Here is a 24,493-nt window from a genome sequence, read left to right as displayed (position 1 = left end):
TTGCATGAACAGTTGGAAAAGTCAGCCTGTTTTTATATCCAGTTTAAGGTTCAGTGGAATCGAAATACTTTTCTGATCCTTATTCGAATGCTGGCAGGTAGTATAAATGAAGATTAAGCCCAACTTTTGTGCAGACACGTAAGGACCATAAAACGAGAAATCCAACAAACTTGATTCTCCTAGAATTAGACTGCCTCTGAGATCCATTTACTTTCGAATGCACCTTAAGACATGAAAAGGGCTATTCTTCTCCTATTCGCCTCCTTGCTAATCTACTACCTGACTCCAGATACATAACCTTTTAGAATGAAACTGAGCATGGTGCATCTAAACAGGGAGAGCTTTCCGTGTCACAGGAAATCTGTGCAGGCTCCACAATGGCTGACAAGATTACAACAAATACCTGAAGTGCATCAGTTGGCATTTTTCAGCGTATGGTCTCCTGCTCTGCCTATGGATAAAGATGTAATTCGATCCCTCTGCAGTAAACGAACAGCATCAACCTCAGGGTACCAAACGCAAGGACAGCAAAGGACAGCAGCCTAGAACCTTTTCTTCAAGAGCTATCTAAGGTCTAGTTTGTTTGTCTGTTTACTTACAAAGGCATTCTAAAAGATTATAAAGCGAGAGCTAAGACTGGTCTCCAGACATCTAAATCTATGCTCACTAGAAACAAAAGAAGCCACATTTGGTCCAATGGCTCCAAATTAATTCTTACTGCCCACCATTCTGTTTTTCAAGCTCTTCTAAACCAGTTAAGTTATAAGCATCTTTTAGTCCTTCTGTGTCTGCCACAGAAACTCTAAAGTGATTTTAAAAGGACAGTTGCAAGTTCTGGCTAAAACATATATAATCTCATCTCTGGAAACCTCTCATGGTTTTTACACAAACATTCATATACTGTTTTCTGTGTTTACTAAGCTCTAAATGGATAAAATGTTGCTGGTATAAGGATACACATCTAGTTAAATCAGTGGGCTTCTTAAGGGTCAATATTTCAAGAAATACATGAAATTATATGTGTAACTGCTTAACTGAAAAATAAAATTCAAAATTCTCTCACTGGGTCACTTTTATTAAAACAACCAAAATAATCTGGTTTTCCTGATGGAAGTGACACTTACTATCACCTACTACTTTTGAGGTTTCTCTCCTTCTGTGGGTGGACACTCTGCATAGGAAATACACAGGGAAGAGTTTAAAAGCATTAAACTGAAAAAGAAAAGGTTTTATATATACTTTCTACCTTGGAAAAGCACCGAACAGTGGAATTAATAGTTCTGCGTGCTAAGGTATACTAACATGGATTCACAGCTTCCTTTTTCTTACAGCTGTCTTCTCACGTGATGTATCTGGGACCTCCCAGTCAACCTCACCTTCAACTAACATCCAAGTGAAGCTCCGGGCAATTAAAAAATATAAAGTCTTAACTTCCAAACAGGAAGACAGAAATTGAGTCAATGCTACCATATGTCCCGTGAGCAGGAAAAGTGGCTGTGTATGCTTGTGTGTATACACGTGGACCCCTTCCATCTCTCCATGCCCTCAAACCTTCACTGATGGTTTCCAAAAAAAAAAAAAAAAAAAAAAAAGGCCAAGTACTTTGGGGACATGATGATGAAAAAGGTGGGCTCCCTGCCTCCAAGGAGGGCAGTGCCGAGTAGTGTGTGTTCTACCTTTTCTCAAACCATGATTCAACACAGCCTACAGCAGACAACGCTATTCCCTTAGAAGACGTTTAAAGCCAAGGAAATCAGCTCGTACGGAGCGGGCACTTGGCAGAAAGAGTAAGTCTGGAAGCGTGGAAATCCAACCCATCCGATGAGAGACCAAAAGACTCTGCCCGAGTTCCCAAGCTCAGGTTCGATCTACATAAGTGCTAATTCCACGTTGAAAAGGTGACAAGAATCAGATGCTTCACACCCGCACCACACTGAATACATTCTGCAGTAATTATATGCACACTCCAGTCACATGGATCCAATTAGAGATCACCAAGATATGGCGAGGCCCGGCCACCCACCCCTCCGCGTCAAAGACAGCTTTGGACACATCTCAGATGGGCGTTCCTACCTTTCCCTTTTGGGAGTGTGGACTGACAGCTGTCCGTTGGTAGAGGCATGTGGGTTCATTATTAAGGAGGTCTTGGAAGGTGCAGAGGAAGAGACACATGTCGTGGTCAGATCCAAACTGCTGTGATTGTTGCCCGTGGTTTCTTCTGTCGTATGAGCACTTGTCACTTCTTTCCAGAGCTGCTGCAGTTCTGTTGGAATCATGCCTGAAACAAACAAATTGGATAATTAAATCAATTAACAGCTAATTCCGTCCTCTTCAAACAGTAATTAAATCAGAGAGTCAGTAAACAAAGCCTAGTGTTGGGGGGAGCGGGTTTGGTGCGCTCAGTTTTTTTCCTTCCCTCTCAACTAAGGCAAATACGGTAGGAACGAACGTGTCCTCCCCCTGAAGTGCCCTCATCACACATAAAAGACACCCGCGAAAAGGATTCAAAACACAGCTACTTCTTGCAAAGACTGTATGCCTCCATCCAAACTGTTGTTTCTAAATCGCTGCGGGGGGGTGGGGGTGGTGGTGGTGGTGGTGGGAAATGCAGATAGATGTTACTGTAGTTTTAGACACAAAGAAGGGCTCAAAATAAATTTGTTCAACTGTACTATTATGACAACACGAGCCACAAAATGAATAATTCTTGTGCTTAAGCCTTAAATGATGACAAATAGCTCTGTTATTAAATACAGTTTTTATTAATCACTTTTAGACATAAATTATGAATTCATATTGTCTTCCTGAAATGCTTTTCAACTTTTAACAGTCAAATTGATTATACTATGATTATTTCATTAACACACCTATCTTCCTCATTAATTTTGGTTTCTTGTACCACATGCTTAATTGATGGACGTGTCTACTGAAAAACTGTATAACTTTTTATACAAGTAACACTATTATTACTGTCATTTCTTAGATCCATGCTAATGAACCATTGCAGAATGAAATGAAAACGTGAAAGAAACTTGGAGCAGTAAAGTTCTCTTGTTTTTAAGGGGGTCAGAATGGACATGGGTCTTAGGCAGTAAGTGTCAACTTGCTTTTTTTTCCCCCAAGAAGAGATACAATCAGGATGCCAATCTCACTATTGTGGGCCTGCAGCCTTTATTCTGGCGGCATGCCTCTACAGCTCAGGATTTCCAAATCCTACCTCAAGGCATATTCTAGTGCGTACACACAGAGAAGAAAAAATATTCTGAATGGCAACCGACAAAGACAACAACCTAGGAGGACAACCTGGAAGAAATCATAGCCCCTGGACATCACAAGGCAATGCCGCGTTAGAACTGGACGCCTGGATCACAGTTCATTGTTTCAATCAACTGGAACCCAGCTATCCTAGAAAGCCTGCCATTTTCTAACTATACAGCAGCAACCGAAACAGGCATGTTTCTGACCAAACCTAAGGTACTGAATTTAAAAAGAAGGCTGCGCGCATTGCATTCATTTGAAACACATAATAAAAAATGCCAAGGTCTAAATTTAATTTATTTTTGTCATTTAGAATACAATGGACAGATAATCATCTCAACGTGATCAGCCAAACATCTTTACTTTGCTAAACTGTTAAAGATTTTAATTATGCTAGCATTGGAGAGCACTGGTCTAATGAGGCGATGGACTCCAGAGAATCCGAGTGGTTAAGAACTGTGAAATGAGTCTGATAGGATTTTTTTATATTCACCGTGGATCGTTTGCATATCAAAGAGGAGTAAATTATTGCACAGCAGACCAATAACCTTCCCCGCCTTTCTGAGAGGAGCGTTAACAAAAACAGTTGGTCTCTCCTAACGGTTCTCCACGAAAATGTTCAAACGCCCGAGTCTCTGCAATTAATAAATATTACAAAGGAGGCTTCAAATGATACATTAAGTGGTCAGATATTCCTCGAACGCATCCTCGACAGCCAAGTCGGGTTTCTTCTTCCTTCATAAGAATCAAATGCCAATTATATTTTGATGGATTTTGTCCCAAATGAGCGTTTAGTTATTAGGCATATTCAATTATGACTTGTCCCCTGAAATTAAACCTCGGAGGCAAATTAAACAAAGGGAAAGGTCACCACACAATCCCGTGTCCGGTTCTGCCGCATCTGGGCTATTATTTTCCAACACCTTGCGAGGTGACATGTGGGGTGTGTCTGCAGCTAACAGGCCACCGCTGATGTCTGCACACCAATTACCTGCGAAGATGGCTGACCCTCCGACCACTATTTATTCAACTGAAACAATAGTGAATAGGCTTGTCTGTGGATGGTAGCACAGTGATATAAAGCCACACAAGTCAACACCCAGTTTTATTTTCTGGGGAGTAAATACGCATGAGAAGAACAAGCCACCTATTTCTCAACTCAGACTAATTGATTTCTGGGTCAGGTGCATGGGAGGTCGGAAGAAGGAAGAACACACCACGGTTTCTAAGAACTGTGTTAACACTTTCCCCTCGACAGAAGCAGAACTTGGAAGGTGTTTCAAGAGTAAGCTGTTTATCCAGCGAATAGAGACAAAGAGAAATGCCCTGTTACACTCGTTATGCCCACCGAGTACTTTAATGCTACTCTCCTCTCCTTCTAGTCCAATAAGGCTAGCAAATCAGTTCCCTCGCCCAGAAGGAGAAACGGTAAATAAAACAGGAACTCACTGACTGACAACGAGGCATCCTTCTGGGTCAAATTTCAATGTGATAATAACGGTGAAGAACACTGTCATCAGACTCACAAAAAGGCAGTCAAATTGGTCTCCTCCATCAATGTTACACCTTGTTAGTGATGTTAAACTGTTAGTTCAATGAATACTATCTACCAAACGATGCTGTTATTTGACAGCCGAGATCTCATGATAGAACTGTGACAGATAAAAGGTAAGCTGGTCACTCATCAGACTAAATGGACATCAAATATCCAGAAAGCATGCATTTCTTCCCAAAAAATGGTAGATAGGAATAACAGTACCAAGTTAAACAAATCCATTAACAGGTACATCAGCAGGAATGTAATTTTCTCCCAGCTATAGTTTACATTTTAAAGAATTAAAAAGTCAGAATGATACTGAAAGTCTATTTCTTTATGGGATTACAGGTGCTGAGGAAGATGAGATGACTAAAGACACCAAGGGAAAAGCAGACACACGCTAATAATGTAAAACGGAGAGAAGGCCCTACAACAGCCCTAAAAACATCCAAAGAAAAGTCCTTCCGTTTCATAACCTAAAACCTCTGGGAGTGTGTGTGTGTGTGTGTGTGTGTGTGTGTGTGTGTGTGTGTGTGTGTGTGTGTGGAAGAGGCTTCAAGATATTCTTCTCTGTTTCTTCATATACTTTGATATTTACATGCATGTTTAAGGCAACTTAGCCAAGACCGTACAGGTATGTAAAAGAACCATGATGATTATATCCTGAAGTGGGGCATTACCAGCATTTTTAACACATAAACCCTGTGCCTTGCTACATGTCTTTTTCCAGGACAACTGGCCCCTTCATTATAAAGGAAAATGCAGACACAGGTTTAAAAAATGTATGTTGCGGGGACAGTTGACAGATTACCGTTCACGGAACTCAATTTTACAACCCCAGGTATCACTGGCTCCAAGACAGAGCTGATCAACCTTATTCTGTCCTTGTACCTCCAGAGCCAGGTGACCACGTTCAAGCAGGCAGAAAGTTGATTTAAACCTCATAATGACATCAGTTTTAAGCCATCATCATCTCTCTGATTAAAAAAAAAAAAAAACCTGTGTTGTAGTCCAACATGACTGAATTCTCCAGCCACTCTGGGCGAGGGGTTAGAGGAGACAAAACCAACCTCCTGATTCCAAGAGAGATGGCAATGACACTGGTGGTTCACTTCACTGGGAGAAATATCTGTATTTGCGTTTATGCATCCCGGGCGCACACAAAGGCACCACCTTAGACCGTAAATATGCGTCGTCTTAATGTCACGGGGGCTAAGAGTTAGAGCAGAATGCTAAGCGTATCAATCAACGCCATGACTAGTAGATTACCAACCGGTGTCTCTGATATGTTACCGCAGAGATTACACTTCATACATCACCACATTCATTTCTTTCACATTACACGTGAGCTTGTCTTGTTGTCACTGCCCAACTGCCCTCTTTTGGACAGCTTAACTGACGTACTATAACAATGAACCTTACTGCAGAAACTTAATAGTACAGGAGCAGTGGGAAAAGATGAGAGAGGTGGACGCCGAGTCCAATGGGTGTGTCAGCCCAGCCGGTGATGTTGCCAACAATAAACCCAAAGATGTAATTAACGCACGTTATAACATTTCGCAAGCACAAAAATGCATTAGCCCGTGTGTGCTTCCCCCACCCCCACCCCACCCGGCACTGCTCAGTTACCAAATCTTCTATTTTGACAGCAACGGAGATGCTGATTATATATCGCGCGGGTGAGCAGTAATGGCAGAAGGGGGTAGGGGAGGCAAGAGGGAAGTTAAAGGAGGAAAAAGCCCTGGTCTCAACACTAAAAACATAAACAAAACCCAAAGAACCCCAGGAGGGACAGAAGTTGGGTGTGGTTGACTCAGTTCGAGAATCAAGATTCCACGCACACAAGCCTCACCGGCTCCGCTTGACACCAAAAGTTCCTGAACACGTGGCCACGCCTTCAGCACCATGAGGGGAGAAAGACGTTCCATATTCTGAACCTTTTCATAATGAAACTGAATCCAAGATACCAAAGGCTTTAGCTACCAGCCTTGAAGGCACATATACACATATACACATCCGAGTCTACCATGGGCCTTGAGGAGGTAAATGAAATCTACCACACCCCATACGGGATGGAGGAATTGTATTTCAAAACACGGCATGACTCTTCTTTCCTTCCTGCCTTTCCTTCTTGCTGGTTCTGAATAATCCATTTGTGTATCACATTACACACATGAAAGTTAGAGTTGCTTAAACCCAGAGGATGTCCTATAAACAGCTAGAGTACTCATTTCTTTCTGACGTCCAACACCCATTGGAAGAACACGTCAGTGGCTCTTCCAAAGAAATTTTTAAATCCATGAAATCTTGTTTCCTTTTCAAAGGGCTCCAGTTTTCGAAAGAGAGCTGGAGCTGGACAGGCTGCCTGTTCTGACGGGTACAGAACCAGCTGGCTCAAAAACCAACAGTCAGGTGAATACAAAAAGAAAGAAAAGGGAGAACCCAACAGAAAACAACCTTGGCTTTTGTAACAGCAAGAGATGAATCATCATCGTTTACAGAAAAAGAAACCTGAGTTTCTCCCTAGATATTAAAAAGTGGCATTTCTAAAGCATTACTACGATTTAACACAGAGCAAGTTACAGGATGTACAACACATCTTAAAATGACTAACAGAAGCCTTCAAGAAAATGCATCTGTGATTCCAAACTGAAAACGCGAGAAGATCTGATTAAAATGCTCCCTCAGTCACAGCAGCACTGCCTTCTCTTACTCTAAAAACGTGCAGCATTCTGATCCCGCTAAGCCTCCAGATCACCCTAGGTCTTCCTTTTGGCACCGACGAGCAGTCTGGCTTCTGGAAACGTCCATCACTGTTACCTGATCCGGCTTTGCCTCTGAGTGTGTATCGGCGTGTTTTAAACGGACAATCTCCTTCACGATGAGCTGGAAGAAGACGACCCCACGCCCTCCTCCGCCCCAGAGTCTCGAGAGAGCAGCGCCTTCTGTAACCATCATCGACGCTTACCTTGAGCAAGGGGTTGGAGGGGAAGGGCAGGCTGCCCCGGCTGGATTGTTAGAAGGCCTTGGCGCTGCAGAGACAGAAGGTGTTGCTGCTGTAGCTGCTGCATCTGTAAAAGTTGCTGCTGGAAAGCCAACTGCTGGGTAGCCACCTGCTGTTGCTGGAAGAAATCAGGAAGAAAAAAAAAAAAAAAAAAAAAATGAGATGGCCACTGCTGGGGGAAGGTGAAACGTATGGACATTTCCAAACACACCGTCACCAGCCAGGACTGAGAGCGCTCACTGAAGTTTCGCGGAGGGCTCGGGGTCAAGGCTGCTTTCAAAGGGACAGAACACATCACCTCCCGAAGAGAAGCGAGGGGCTGGGTGTGGGCCCTTTCTGCTGCCGGCTCCCGTAGGAAAATAATTTGACAATCAAGGCAGCTTCTCCTATGGTCTGAAAGGCCTGAGTTCTTCTAGCCAAGATGTAGACTTCTAGACTCTGAAATTTCTAAGCAGACACAGGCGCAGCAGGCAGGCTATATACCACTCCAGGTCTGGAGGGATTTGAACCCCGAACCTCCGAGGTGTGAAGGGACAAGTTGCCCTCCATCCCGCCTGCACGGGGAGAAGCTTTTAACTACTCTGTTTATCACTTCTGACATAAATAAATGAGGAAAAAATCAGACCCTTGAAGAAGAAAAACTTCATCTAATATTGTTAATTAGCCATGACAAACGATGAAATAACATTGTAAATCTTTCCTAGAAACAGCCACTAGATTTTAATTACACACATTCATAATTTAGCAAACAACATCGTACTCGGCTGTGAGTGTTTAATATGAAGGGCACTTTAAGCTTCAGATGCCTTCGCTTGGCTTGAGTTTCAGAAACCCCGAGGTCTGCTTCCCCGCCCGCTTTGCTCTTGCAGAGAAGGGGCTTTGCGAAATGATAAATATCTTTCTGTTGATCGGACAATGACAGGAGGAAAACTTTTGTTGTGTAAAACATCAATACATCATTCCTGTGTTTAGCAGGTCTCGCTCCAGCCAAAAAAATTAATGTAGATTTCCTCAGTAATTATCTGAGTGATAGAGAGATAATACAGTGCAGTATTACAATAAATAGAAGGAAATTATCTAATATCCTTAATCTGCTAGGAATCAAATCGAGGTGGAGGTCTTAGCCACATTATGGCTAACAGTTATGAAAGGGAAATTAACCCTTCTCTGGGAAGGGAGTTCTGGAGGCAGGAAAAAAAAAGAAAAGAAAGAAAAAGGTTCTTTAAGAAAAGAACAAGATACGTTCTCCTAATTCTGGGTATTATTCAAAACATCAGACACGTTCACAACCAAGAGGACAATACAACTCTTTCACAGAGCTTCTCGTAACTACACTTTACAAACAACTGCGTTCACTTAACCTAGCACATGACCTTGATCTGGTACATCCATAAAATGGTATATGTATCAAGACCTTCTGATGTAAAGTTCAAAGGAGGAGAAAAATGGTGGTTTCCTTTTGGGCTCCATGTAGTTTATTTTACAGTAAAAACCATCATTCTCACATTAGCAAGCAATTTCAGACTTACTACCATGCCACTGAGAAAGTTAATTGCGTTTCACTCCAAAAAACAAATTCTATACCACTGACAACAAAAATTTAAGTAAATTTAAATGAAAAGCCAGTGTTTTCATTTGAAGAACAGCATGCGTAAAGTGACCCAATTGTTTTCACCCCTTCCCAAGTTCTCACATTAATGTAAGAGCCAATGATAGTTACATTCATGTCAAAGTGATTTTTTCACTTCTTCAACAGATATTAATTCACGGCGTTTAACAAAATGGGTGGGGGAAGGAAGAGAAGAAAAATAACATTGATACAACAAAAGATCAGGGAGTTAGCTCTTGTTGAAGTAGAAAATCATGGGGCAGGGAGGGTGCTGGACTTTGGGGAGAGTGTTTCCCATCTTACTGTAAATGAAATGTTTAGAAATTGTGTATTTATATAAAATGACTGATGGCTGTTCTGTTGTCTCTGTGGCCATCCCTAGGAAAAGCTCATGAGAGCTGTCCGCGTTTGAAAAGTCAGGATATAAAAGTATACAAGGCCCATTGTCCAAAGAAAGAATTTAAAAGCAACACTGGTTGCCAAACTGTGCTCCCCACCCAGTTACCAAACACAGGATACGAGCCCGTTTGTTTACTTCTCACAATTGAATGCATACAAAAAAGGTCTCCGTGCAGTCCCCTGGACAGGTCAGTAGTCGGTGTTAAAATGCTAAAATGCCCTGATAAACCTTGCATTTCGAATCCCCTCCCTGGCGCTGCAGTCAAAGGTCTGTTTTCCTTTCTTCGCTCCTGCCTACTGCCTAACATAAACTGTCATAACTGCCCAGGACAAACGGCCCTTTTAAAACAATCAACTTAGCCTACCTCACCCACACAGGATGGGATCTTTTTTTGTGGCTCGACTTAAAATCAATTCTGCCTTCTCTTTTCCACACCCGTCCCGTCAAAGAGTCGTGAGCCGTCACCTAAATCCCAGCTGTACTGGGGCTACAGAGCACCCACCTCCCAAGGAAGGTCTTAGGTCTAAACTCAACGTGGGGCCTGACTTTCTCAAGGAAACATCTCAAGGCAACTTTAGGGGAAAAAAAAGAGAGACTAAAGTACGTTGCTCTGGCCCAGGATCAAGTGTCTTACTGCAGAGGCGATCAAAAGAGGGGAAAGGGTGGGGGAGGGAGAGGGCTGCCGATTCAAAAATTATGAGCCACTAATGACTGGGGATTCAGTAAATTAATATACTTGTTCCATCTGTCAACATCCGAGTTCAAACCTTGTTAAAATCCCAACCACCAGTCCACATCATGAAATTGCTACCATGTGACTCTACTGCATGGTAGCACACAAGGCCCACCACCTGCATGGTAATTTCAGGAGGCTCCCCGCTTACCTTCGGGAAACAGGGCTCTCCTCATCATTGTTACAACAGGTCTCGGCCACGTCCAGTGGCACTGTGAACACACCGCTAGAATCCAAGGAGACATGCCCGCGGGTCTGGGTCTACCCACCCTTCAGGATGTGAAGGCAACGTCATCTCTGCCTTCCGAAAGGGATGGCAAAGGGTCACTGGCCACGACAAACGCAGTGTCCTGGAGATGCCAAACGCTACTACAGTGTGACCACCTTCCCCTGGGTTCAGACACAAAGTATTCCCCTTTCTCCCGGCAACTCCCTTCCCAAATTCTGACACCCCCATCGTCTTTGAGTGCCCGAGATGCCCCCTTTCTGACAGCAGCAATTTGGGAGAGTTAACTTTTATCCTTCCTTCTGCTGTGTAACTTTCGGCTTCATATTTCTTTATGTGCCCTCTGAGCTCATCTGAACTTTCATGTTCTCCCAGCATGCAGACGTGCATTCCAAACTATGTCTAACAGACCAAATAAGAGGTTAACAAGAAGTGGCAACAGAAAGGAAAAACACAATCCCTGGTAACTGATAAGAATGACAGTGCGGCCCTTTTTTGTTTGTCTTCAAATATAGAGTTAAAGATCTTTAAAAAACTAAATTTTGATGCCTTTGAAAAGAAAGAAGCACAAAATAACAACAGGGGGTTATTGCCTGTAAGCCACAGGGGAGAAACTCCATAATTCTTATTCTCCCTTTTGAAGGCTGTTAGAAATCTGATTCAAAAAAGCAACAGCAGAAGGGGAAACCTCTTGAGGCTGTAACCATTTCCTGTGATCATGCATAATGTGCTTCAAAAGTGGGTTTTTACCAATTCTGTTGATCAATTGCACCTCCTTCATATCCCTTCTTTTTTCTGCTGTGTTTACATCTGATGTGACTCAGTGACGAGCACTGTCTGAGACTGTGAAACAGGCCTGTCATGTTGATTTATGGGCGCATCAAACCACAACTTGTCCAAACTGAAGCTCGCAGTTCATTAATTAGAGAGTTGTGACTTTGAAGTCAGCTTTCAGACTGTGGTTTTTAACATTTGGCTTAATTTATATGCTCTTGAATGTGGATCTCTAAGGAAAAAACTGAAATTCCCTTCTTGTCTTTGAACTTCTTTTGACCGCACAGTAATCATTTCTTTGTCCAGAGTGATGCCTGCAATCCCAGAGTCATTAACGCGCATTGAACTGCCACTGATGAGTAAGCCCTACTGAATTAGAAAAACAGCCAGCAAAACAAAGCTGAGAGCCTTCTGCACAGTGATATCTCACAATTACATGCCTTCCCTCCCTGTGCCATTTCCATTTTAATTACTGTTAGTCCTTTAGATTTACATTTTAGACACTTTTTAATCTGTTCCCTTTTTTATTATAGCAGCACCCGGTAGCGCGCCACCATACTTAAGGTTGTGTCAGCAGTTTCATTAAAACGCCTCCTCCCCTTCACCCCCAAACTGCCCCTACTCTGCAGGGGTTTCCACCCAGGCTGCTAAACAGGACTCCAGGATGAAAACTTGGCAGGGCACGGAAAATGTACCCAATTTGTGCAGAGGGAGGAGACGGCAAAGTGAGAACGGCTGGCTCATTCCCAGGATGTAAAACGAGCGCTTCCCGGCACCCGAGCTCAGCATCCGGGCTCCTGCGAGGGACAGGGGTGGGGTGGGGGGTGGGGTCACCTGGTGGGACTCCCTGTAAACTAACGCAAGTGGCTGCCTCCTCTGGGTCAGCACAGAAGCTGTTCAGCGGGATTCGGACCTGTTTATCAAACTCTGAATTGTCATTCCAAGGAGAACACTCAAATGGAAAGAATTTCAGTCCACCGTGAAAACACGAGGAGATAAGTTACAGCGGATAACTTTGGAATGGGCAGAAAGATGTCACGATAACGCATACATGCCCAGAGATACTCCCCCATCTGACTGAGCCTCAGCCACATGGAACTGCGTAGAAGGTGGGACAGAAACCCTCCCTGGGAAGGCCTTCCCTTTTATGGAGTGAATACCGTCACCTAACTGGGTGGTGGGCACATGTGATCACTACGGGCACTTACAAAGTACCGTGCATGTAGAAGCTATCGCGATACGCGAGTTCTTCTCGGGAAAACACAAACAGTCCAAGCCTGCCTCTAGCAGTTACGATCCGTGCAACTTGCAGGAAGAAGTTCAACCGAGTTCGGGGTGTTTTGAATCTCGCTCTGACTTTTGGGGTAAGAGATTCTTCTTCCAAAGGCAAAGGCCATCACCACATACTCAAGCTCTCTGAGCTGGGAGGCGGGGGGGAGGAAACCAAGTGTGCGACCAAGTATAATTTCACTGAGTGCACCTCACCTCTCCCAGGTAGATCCTGGACCTCAGTGGTACCAGTCTGCAAAAGCAGCCCTAAAGTTTCTGCCACGATCCCTCTTCCCAGTGCCCACATGAGGTACACCTGGGGTGGTGTTATAAAATATGTGGCAGCCGGCAAATGGAACCCAGAAAACTCTGAAAGAAAACAGGACAATAACTCTCGGTCTGAAGGCTGAGAACCGATACAGTCGGCTCAGTTGTGCAATCATTTAAAAGATGAATGACAGTTTAATAGCCACGAGATAGTCCTCTGGGATCTGCGGTTTGAAAGTAAAATATGTATTGTCGGTACCTCTTTAGGCTGTTTTCCAGCATGTTGTTGTAAAAGTTGAAGCTGCAACTGTTCCTGTTGTTTTTTATAAAACTCTTGAAGCTGCTGCTACAAAGGAAAGAGAGGACGGTAAGTAACAGAGGGTAGCGCCAAGCCACTGTCCCTTTCGGTGCCATATACACGCTGCGATTTGAAAAATGGCACCCTTTTATCTGTAATGGCCTGACCTTTAGTTTGAAACCCGACAATAAATTTCAGCGCACGCTGACTCTTCTTGGCATTATTGTTTGAAAAGTAATCTCCAAAATGAACTGATGAGAAACATACCATTTTCTACACAAACTAATTAAAAGAAGGCAAGGGATGACCTTTGATTGTACAACAAAGCCAGAGCGCCCTTGCGGAGGGAGTCTGGTGCATCTCTACTGCAAATCGCGTCCATGCTTGCTAAGTGATAGGCTTGGGCGGTGTTGGGGACCTGTGTTCAGTGTCTACGTCAACTGCATGGCTAGCATCCTCTGCGTCCTGTCCCCACGGCCTCACCCCAGCAGCTCCCATTCCTATGGTCCCGAGCCTCCTCTATTTGGTTCAGGTGTCCATCAAGTCCGACGATGAGGCCCCCATGGCACAATGGCACCGGAAGTTCGCTTCAGCATCGGCAAACACGGAAGAGGTAAAATCAACTCTACACCTGACAATTAACCAACTCCAAGATGTTTCTTGATGTTTAAAAGAAAAATTCTGTAAGCTTCTGAGTGGAGATGGGGACTTCAAGAGCTGTCACATTTAAACCTGCTCCTGACGTGCTCCCTGTTTTGCTTTGATTCACACCATTTAGAAGCCTCTGGCTTTCCAAATAAAAGAGCGCAAAGCCCCCTAAGCCTAAAAGATCTTATTTCTACCAAGTCCAATTACAGCCTTCATCTCAGTCCGTTGGGTACTCTCCAGGCCCAAACCCTCGTGGCTTTGGCAGGGTCCCTCTCTTTCAGGGATGGTAATGCAACTGACCACCCAGGGACCGATGCTGCGTCCTGCCCCACCCTCCCTGCTCTGCTTACGCTTCTTCGACGGGCAAAGGAGCTGCTCAGGTGAGGGGAATCCTGAGAGGAGGGACGGGCCCCAAGGGGCCACGGGATGCTGGGGGAGGAGGAAGGACCATTACCTGCTGAAGCATGAGGGCCTGCTGCTGCTGGAGGAGAACCTGGAGCTGCTGAGGGCTCAGCACTTGTTGCTGGAGGATCTGCTGCATTTGCTGGGGAGTGATAACTTGAGGTGTCATCATAGCCACTGACACGGGAACCTAGAACGTTAACGGAGGATAAATAGGAAGCCAGGAAATTGCACGCCCGCAGCACTCAGCCTTCCAGGTCCAGGGACTGACCGGCATCAGCCTGCTTCCAGGACTGGCCAATTTCCCACGTGCAGGGCATCTATCCAGAGGGGATGCAGCCACAAACCCTATTTAATCCATCAGGCACATTGATTTTAAATAAAGAAAAATAAAAGAAAACCCTGTAGCCGCTGACAAGTGCTCCCGATGGTCTGGTAAACGAACAAGGAGTAAAGGCTTACTAAATGCTACCTGGAGAGAGGTTAGTATGATCTCAGTTTCTTAATAAGAATGAGTCTTTGGTCATAGTGAGATGTAGCATGTTAACGCCAATGTGAATTTTGTTTTAGGGAAGAAGGCAAACAGGAACCAGTATTTTCCCGGCTGGAGCTGATACGATCCCCTTCCTCTGTGGACAGTGGTTTTAAGAACAATCAATGAACGCTGAGTCTTGTGGACAGCTGAACCTTGAATGCACCTTCCGAACTTCAACACAGACCCTTCCTCTGATGCCTTTTAGCCTTCCTTATTCACCCAGCACACAGATGTCTCAATTCTTTCATATTATGTGCGATACCATTAAAAGCTGCTTTCCATGACATTTCAGTGACAAACAGCTACAGAGATGAACTTGATAGCATTTCATATTTGCAACTGTTAACACGTTTCTGCACGGGCATCTCTGCAAGGAACCTGCACGCTGTATCTGAAAGGATGATGTCTTGTTCAGATAAAACACTGACATTAAAATGACAGGCTGTCTTGGCCAAGGTTACACAAATTGTATTCAAGCGGATACCTAATGACAATGCTATGAATTCTGCAAGCTTTCTAGAATGTAATTTAGCTATTCAAAATAATCACTGCACTTGTGTTTAATTTGCAGACTACACGAGAACCATTTTGTCAGGCCCCGTAATACAAGAAGACTATTTCATGAAAAATTAACCCCCCCACACACACCAAATAAAAAGATAAGGAAAGGGGAAAAAAAAAAAAAAACAATGAAAGAAAAGACAAAACCTGTATGTCTTCTAACAGTAATATTTAACCACCTTACTTTTCTTTGGTTTCTAATCAAACATGTGACAGCAAGAAGCGAGAAGCAGTAAAGGATATACTTTGTTAAAAAGGATCTGCTGTCATCTCATGTATTACAATAAAAGGTAATAACATGTTTTGCACTTTGCCTGTGTGCCACTTAAAAAAAAAAAAAAAAAAAAAACCCAGCAGACAATAGCTGATTAGAAGATAAAAGAATTTAAAAATCTTTCAGGGGAGCAGTAAGCAAAAGGGAGGAATGCAGTATTAATTTTATGTAACATAATGTCTTAATATGCAGTTTATCTTGACTTTTTCACATGATTTGTCCTGTCATTTGCATAGCGAGCTCTCATTCCTAATTTCACAGTCATTATGCACTGATGTCCCGATTTCTCAGCATCACTAATTTTGATGAACTAAAAAAGGTTCCTGAAGGTCAGATTCACAACAGCCTCCACCGTTGTTGCCGGCATGTTTTGTGTGGGGGGATGTTTATGCACAAGTTTCACATTGTTTGGAAAACACTAGCTGGAACATTTGAAAATTTTCATTAACCCTAGTCTGGAAGGTCATCAATGAATTCTTCCTATTGCAGTGGCCTTCTAAGCATAGATGTAGACACACTGTAGTTTTAAACAGATGGGCATGTCTGAATATTTTTATATGCAAACAGGGACAGATGTATATGAGTGGATAAATTATCCTTTTAAAAAGATACTTCGCAGCACGAAATATCACCAATGATTAGAACAGTGAACTTGCATTTAATCTAGGACAAACACCAAGAAGACACGATCAAAACATCTAACCACCTAGAAATTCATTCCAATTAGTCGACTCTGTCTTCATACAGCAGAAACTTTTTGAATTTTTCAATCTCTATTGGGTGCCAATCTCTATCTTTTGAGCTGCGAAAGCCAACGTATCACAATAGAAGTTTACTTTTCCTTGAGAGTTGCATCATCATACAGGGAGGTTTGATTAAGCAAACAAAAGAACCATGTTTAAGGTTTCTTTTTTCCCCTGCGTTTCTTGGATGATGTACAATATAAATATTCTTGAGCCAAATTTCTGATGGTGATGAACAGGAAAACAGACAGGAACAGGGTGGTGTTAAGATCTAAGCTGGTGATGAACGTGAAATTAACAGTGTTACAACAGAAACCATCATAGAAACAATCTCTTGCTCATAATGTTTAAAAGGACTTTGGAGAGCCTATGCAAGAGAAGGGCACCAGAGAACTTCTGGGGGTGACGGAAATGCCATCTATCTTGGTTGGGGTGGTGGTCACAGAGGGTGGATACAATTGCCAAAATTCTTCCGACTGTACACTTAAAACAAATGCATTTTATATAGGTAAATTATGCTTCAATAAAACAGATCTGAAAAGTTTTAAAAAAAGGACTTACATACACAGCTAATTTTTAAACCCTCATATACAGTCAACAGTTGAAATCTCCTTTACACAGCTAATTTTTAAACCCTCATATACAGTCAACAGTTTAAATCTCCTTTTCCCAGAGTTATTTATTCAATTTTTGTCGTCATGTTACAGAACAGTAAAAGGAACTTGAGTCTCCTCTCCTTTTTCCCTTTGGACATCTCGACGGAGGTGGTGACAAGTAATCAGATGCTTAAAGCAGCAGCAGGCACAGCCAAAGGAGGGAAAGGGGCGAGAAGCCTGAGTAATCCTCCAGCCTGGTGACCGGTCTCTGAATAATCAGAAGTGGGCTATTAGATCCTGATGGCCTTAACTTTGCTTTTCCTATCTGAAACCACATTTTCACACAAGTTCCCTCTGGGCTTCCAAAGTGGGCTCGAGCTTCATTTATAAACATAATAAAACTAAGATTTTCCCAAAGTTCCTCCTCCAACGTGTCATGAAAATCAGTTAAGGAAAGCTTTCGCAAACATAGCCAAATGAACCAGAAACCACTGTGGGGTGGGGAAAGGAAAAAATAAAAAAAAAATCTGAGCACAGTGTGAGGCTTTAAATAGTTAAGAATTATAGCCTACATATCCACTGCCTTAGCTCTCGACGTCTTAACTTTTTCACGTAGCTAGTCCCTACTAATACTGGGAATCAAAGGGCATGCAGTACCAGCGAGAGGCTATTATAGCCCACACTTTATTGCCCATATTACCACTGAGGTCATTAGCAGCAAGAGTGATTGTACTGGTCTTAACCTATTGATCACTGTAACTACTATCATTTAATCCTGTGTTGAATGTCTGGAAAGCAGCTACAGGCACACAAGGGAGAGTGCTTCAGCATTGAGAAATATGTCCAAGGCTTCGAAATTACACTCTGATTCATAAAATCTAGCCAGTGGTTTAAATCAATAGTATTTAAAACAGTCATGTGAGTTTTTAACTACAGCACTCTAATATTCATGAGCCCCTCTTTCAGAGTATTCAGTCGAAACTAAACTCCCCCCCCCCCCAATTCCATGCACCTACTTTACCCTCCTTTAGATAAAAAGATTAATTTCTGAGGTTTTGTGTGGTACGGGGCTCATGCCTTAACTAGGAGTTCAAGCTAATGCTCGATTTCTTCCTCAAATGACAATTTAAATATAATGCAAAAAAAAAAAAAAAAAAAAAAGACCTGTATCCCCGATACTGTAACTACCTTAACTGTTTGAGTATATAGAAATGAGTATGTTTTATGAGTTAACAATGAATCATAGAAGGCAATTTATGAAGAACGGGAATGATTCTGTCTAGCTGCCTTCAGGGATCAGAAATTCAAATTAAACTTCTGGCAGACATTTAAAGAATGCTAGCATACAAAACTGAATTTAAACACACACACAGTTAACACTCTTTAGTTGAGTTTCAAGGGGAAGTCATGAATTAAAAAAAAAAATTGGTTGATACACTACTGACTGATACCAACTGGGTGTGGCCCACCCCAGGTACACACAAACCTGCGAACATGGCAGCCGGACAGCTGTGCTGGGGCCATTGGGACACGGCTGCTGGTGTGGGCCTGCTGCTACCTTCCTACCAGCCACTGGGGAGACGTCCTCTGCACCAGTAAGTGCTGTTAAAAGCCCATCCAGTGCTGTGTAAATTCTGCCTGATACAGTTTTCTTTTACTTCCAAATGGCTTTATATCATCTGAACGCTAGAAGAGTATTAAAATAATATGGCTTATTTTTCTCCTCCATCCTCAACAGGGAGAGGTAGGGAAGGGGAAGGGGAAGAAAAAAAATCTAAAAAGCAAACAAACAAATAAAAACACCCATAGAAACAATACTGATTTCTAATCTAGGACACAATTGGAGGAATTGGGTGGGAGGGGAGATGACACAATATAAATACTGAAAATAACATGTTACCCTTTCTTTTTCTTTCTCTTTAAGTTTACACGCACGTTAACTCCAAGGAAATGCTGCCAGGTATAAACACACATAGATTTTTGGACCTCAGCATTTCTCATAATTGCTATGTGTACAAATAATGCAAATGAGAAGATAAAAACATTTTAAATACTGCTGTATTTCCATTTCTCTGGATTAAGAATTTAGAAACTACTTTTCATCTCTGGTTATTCACCTCGTGGATGTCCCAAGAAACTTAAGTCCCTTCTAGACCTCGGGCTGCGGCTGCGTTTGAATGATAACTGACCAGGTAAGGCAGTGTCACTTGGTTCATCAAGTAAGAGCAAAATGAATTAAATTAGAATGCTCCAGAACATCAAAACAAAACCAAAGAAAGTGGCTACACACACAACACACCAATGTCAAATTTGATATGATCATGTAGAAGCGAGCCTGTATAAAAGAAAATAAACAGCAAGCCCCCCCCCCCGATGAAAGACAACAGTTTTCATAATTAATAACCCAATGGATACAACTGATATATCGGCAAACAAAAAAGTTAGGAAGCTTCTATCTGTTCCCCATGGTGTTTAGAAAGAAGAAGAAAAACACACACACACACACACACACACACACACAAAAACCCAAAAAGCCACAGATACCATGTAAAGTAGCTGTATCACACAGGAAAGAAAATACATTTCTGACATAATATTTCAGTCTTCAAAAAAAAAAAAAAGCATGCTATTCATGTGGAAAGTATAATTCTGTTTCATTATAGAATTCTGTTTTTTGTGTAACTCTTTTAGGCTTTGCTACTTTGCCACAATACTGTACAAAGCATTAAGGCAGGTAATGGTTATTATATTAATGCAAAATCATCTAAGTAGTCAGTCATTAGCATAACTGTTCTCTCAGTAACAATACAACCACCTATTAAAATTTTAGGGAAAAAAAAGACCTCTTTAAAATGCAATTAGCGTTTCATTTTTTATCATTTTGTTTATTACATTCTATCAAGAAAGGCTATCCTTCCTTCAGGAAGAATTGTATGGCCAAGACTTGCCTGCCAATCAGGAGTTATTTCAGGTTATCAAGCCTAATAAGCAATCCTGGCAACGCTCTCTGAGCTCTTCTTTTGTCTCTAAATTGTAAAAAGTGGCATAAATTCATATTTGTTTACAGCACAGGCATCTGTGGGACCTCCACTGCTCTCCTCTCACATTCCCCCCCCCCCACATGGTTACTCCACTAGGCGCCGGTGTAACTGTTTTAGCTCTAATATCAGCTTCATTTGCATAAAAATGTAAAGTTTACATAAATTAAAACGCTTCTCCCATTAGTGACTGTTCAATACAGGAAACAGTGGAAGCCACATGTGAAAATAATCATCCAATAAGCCCTGATCTTTTCAACCTAGCAACTATTATTATTATTATCTAGAAAAATGCCCCCTCTTCCTTCCTCAGTCTCTTTCTCTTGGAGGAGGGATGGAAAAAACTTAGTGCACGTGGATCAAACCTGCTATGACAGTTTATATGAACAAAAACAAAAATCGTCTTTTAGGTTCTGTAAAGAAGAGGAGGGGAGAATTATTCCAAGAAGGTACCTCAGAATAGACTCTACCCACAGATCTTTAGCTCTTGAAGAGAAAAAGAAGAGGCCTTGGCTACATAAGCTCCTTTACATTGAAGCATTATTCAAAAATAGTGCAAGGGAAGGCAACTGTGTCCATCCTCTTTGACACACACAGATGATTAGAGTAAGGAAAGACAACTTGGAGATGCAGCTGGAGATCAACGGATACTGTTAAATGAAGAAAAGTTAAATGTTGATCTTTTGCCCATCGAACATTTTTCTAAGACTAAGAATTAAATGGACAGCTCTTCATGCTTTAGCCAGCACAGAAAATATCACAGGGTGCTTAACTACGAAAAAATATACATCATATACATATAATTAATATATATACATATATATTTTACTACTTACTGAGATACAGGGGGGATTTCAGTTGGATTTAAACATGCAGGTAGGCCAAAATTAGATCATTCCAACATTTTTAAGGCCTGACTGAGGGTGCAATCACCCTTTCTTTCCCCTTTTTTTCAGAATTATAACTTCTGTTTCTCAAATCATGTAGTTTCTCCTGCCTATTTCCAACACCTTTACCTTATCTATCACAGTTAAGCTAAGGGGTGCAAATTAGATTCTCATGGGAAAGCATCAGTTGCTTCTTTGACAATCTCACCATTCACTGATTTATTTCTAATGGAGACAAAGCCCAACCCAAAGCTCCCTACGTGATAAAGGCCAGAACATGTTCAAAAATGCCTAGTAAAATCAAGGCAAATGGGAAAGCCATGAAGACCCACACTCATGAAGTGGTGTGACAATTAGAGTAATTGTACAAAGAGCCATCTTCAGGACAAAGTAGAAGAAATTAAGCTGCCACAACAGTAACAGGTTAGATGAAAAAAATCAAAATTTAATGTATTCTCCCGTGTCATCTTGTTTTGTCAAGACATCAAATAGAATTGGGAAGTACAAAATAACAAGCCCTTGAGAAATCACAGAAGCCGACCTTTTTGATGTTGTTGATTTACCTTGTTCTCAGTTATCTGAACAATGATGTTTCAGATTTAAGGGCCTGATAAAGCTTAAAAATTAAAACATGATACCAAGGTATCCCAAAAAAGTGCACTCACATTTAGCCAGCAACTTCATTGATTAGTTGCTTTCAACCGGATTTGAAAAGGAGGCACAGTGCAGGTATTCAATACTTATTTCTCTCATTCTAAATTTACTTCTCTTCAAACAGCTGTCAGGTAGGAAGAAAGACTCAGAGATTATTCCAACAGTCCTCAAGTAGAGGCCCAGTTCAGGTCTCTCCAGATAGTTCAAGTTCCCAGCATCTGTAGAAGACTGCTTAGCTAAGAGGTAGCTGAGTTTTCTCTTTTTAAAAAAGAGTAAATAAAACTGAATTTAGAATGCCATTTTTGAGGAGGGGGAAAAAAAAAAAAAAGTACTGCACACTTTGAAATGACTGAAACCAATGTCCAGAAATATCACGCTATTGCCAAGAACAGAAATCTTTCATCAAAACCAAACCAAATTCATGTCTGTCCCCAAACCCAGCCATGCAGGTATACACGAAGCTATATTCTTTCTCTGCCCCCGGAGAGCTACAGCTTATCAGCAACGTAACTCCTAGTCTTATATGAAATCTTACGTACAAAGATGTATAAAATCAATATGTCACATGATAGCTTTCTCAATTTTTATGTGTAGATGGCTGCTTCTACTAGGGCATACATATGAACCAAAAAATGCAGCAGTAAAAAAACACATCTGTTTAAAAGACACTTAAAAAGTAAATAACCTAGTATTTACAAGCACTAGTAGAATTTGTAAGATCTGGACTAGTTAGTAACTATTAAATGACTGTAACTCCTGGTCATCAAATTCATATGCATTTTAACACATAACACACACACCAGACACTATGTATTTATTTACTCCAACCTTCTCTGGTCAACTGTTGCTGCCTTATCCCTCGCTAATAAATCACAAAGAACTACCTGCAGTGGACTCGCATTATTCTATTTGCCAAACTCCTAAGAGGATAGTTTTAAGTTTCCCCTTAGTGGTGTTCATCTACAACTAAGCCACAGAGTAAAATACATTTCTTCAATCTCCTTTTTTGGGCCAAATTTTATTCACATTTTAGTTCAAGCTAAGAAGCTCGTCACACTACCGTCTCCTGATTGTCTCAGTAAAACCCTGTAACACCAGCACACTTCTGCCACCTTACTCAGCTGAGATAAATCTGAAATTACATTGCTTTTAATTAATCTGGATTTTAATTTCACTGTATCTTGCAATTGTGTGGAGGTTGGCTGAAAAGTTTGCAGAACTGGTCAGCGTCATGAAAGAGTTTATCTTTCAAGTGACAGCTCCTGTCAACTTGCAAATACAAGGCAGTGATGGTGAGGGTTTTGCTTTTACGGTACATTTGACTGTAAACAAACAAACAAACAAAATTCAGGCCAACCAATCCTATCACAAGCTTTCCGATGATTTATGGTTTACCAACTGAGCAAGGTTACGCAACACTGCATGCCTTTAGATGCATTACTTCAGCTAGTTGAGATTTAATTAAGATCACAGCCTCTAAAATCCCTGTCAAATGAAAATTCAGAGAAGACAATACACTATATAGCCTCTTGCAGAATGTTTCCATTCCGTCCTCTGGAAAAATATGAGTTAATCCGCGTTTCTATGGCTGCAGACAAAAGTTCACTAATTTTGTTTTCTTTTGACACTTAGGTTGTTTTCTATTGTATGTCATGAGATCATTCCCTTCCAGGGAGGGAAGAAAAAAATCGAGAGTGAAACACGTTGCAGAAACTGCCCTTGACATTATTATCCGACATTAGCATAGCTTAGCTATGATGTCATCACATCTTCATATAATCAGTCCATGCTTAGGAGAGTTTCATTTAATGAAATATGTTTATTTAAAAACACAACACAAATGGGAAGCCTACCTTTCTTGAATTACTCAGATTAAAGAACTGACACGATACGCTCCTCATTTCCTTAACTGACCAACTTGTTAACAAATGAGCTGCACATATGGGTAGAAAAGAAAGTTCTGGAGGCAAATAAGAGAGCATAAAGCCCATTACTTTCATACTATAAGCAGTCCCTAGGGTAAAAAATATATATATATTGTTAATAGATTTCTTCTTACAGATTGCTCTCTCTTCTTTTAAAAAAAATTTATGATCATGTAGTCCTTTACCTAGTCCAACGTATTTTTATTTTCATCAGCTTAATATCTGGTTGCTTATCTCATGCCTTAGAAATGACAGGTGCTCACAGTCTTACTCTTGACAGGCCACTACACAAATAACTGTCTTGCCTGAAAGGGCTAATGCAGTACTAATGAACAATAAATCAACTTTGATTATCAAGTGTCAGCCCAATCCGTTTTCAGTTCAGCTCTATCACATCCTAGAGTAAGTCAGCCAGTGTCTCTGGGTAGGCAGTCTGTATTTTGGTTTCATTTTTACACACTTTCCACTGAAATGTGTCAGGCAGCTACAAAGAATCACGTAAATAGAAGTGGACCATTTTTCAATGTAAGCGAAGGGCATCAATTAGGAGAATGTGCTTCAGTCTTCATTCGGTTTACTTAGTGACTGAGTCTTAATGTTCGAGAAAGCTTTGTATTCTTTTAAACAACAATAACAGCAACAGATCCTAAACTAGAATCTTAATGTGATCATGTTTGAGGTTTTTGACAATGACATGCTAGCTTGAACACTTTACCACATAAACCAGCTTTGACCGAGCATTCCTCTTGGAAAATCTATTACAAACAAATGGAAAAAAAAAAAAAAGGCATTAAAAAGGCCGCCTCTAAAATAAAAACTTCACTCGATTTGAAGTTAAAAAAAAAAATGGCTTCT

General features: G+C 41.5%; 1 protein-coding gene across 13 annotated transcripts in view; it reads right to left on the bottom strand.

Annotated features, from left to right (window-relative positions):
- The window catches only part of FOXP1 (forkhead box P1), a 601,805-nt gene that overhangs the window by 82,701 nt on the left and 494,611 nt on the right, over nt 1-24,493 (bottom strand). For 11 of the 13 annotated variants that reach the window (XM_032648540.1, XM_032648545.1, XM_032648541.1 and 8 more), the window contains 4 exons: nt 14,478-14,615; nt 13,337-13,423; nt 7,764-7,917; nt 2,074-2,278 (listed from right to left, as the gene is read on the bottom strand). In XM_032648540.1, coding sequence (XP_032504431.1) covers nt 2,074-2,278; nt 7,764-7,917; nt 13,337-13,423; nt 14,478-14,615 — 584 coding nt within the window. The remainder of the gene's footprint in view (nt 1-2,073; nt 2,279-7,763; nt 7,918-13,336; nt 13,424-14,477; nt 14,616-24,493) is intronic. The other 2 variants (XM_032648548.1, XM_032648550.1) reach the window with 1 other exon arrangement.

This window comes from Phocoena sinus, chromosome 11 (genome assembly GCF_008692025.1).
Source record: "Phocoena sinus isolate mPhoSin1 chromosome 11, mPhoSin1.pri, whole genome shotgun sequence".
NCBI lineage: Eukaryota > Metazoa > Chordata > Mammalia > Artiodactyla > Phocoenidae > Phocoena > Phocoena sinus.
The sequence above is the reverse complement of the archived record's forward strand: the minus strand, read 5'-3'. Positions and strand labels throughout refer to the sequence as shown.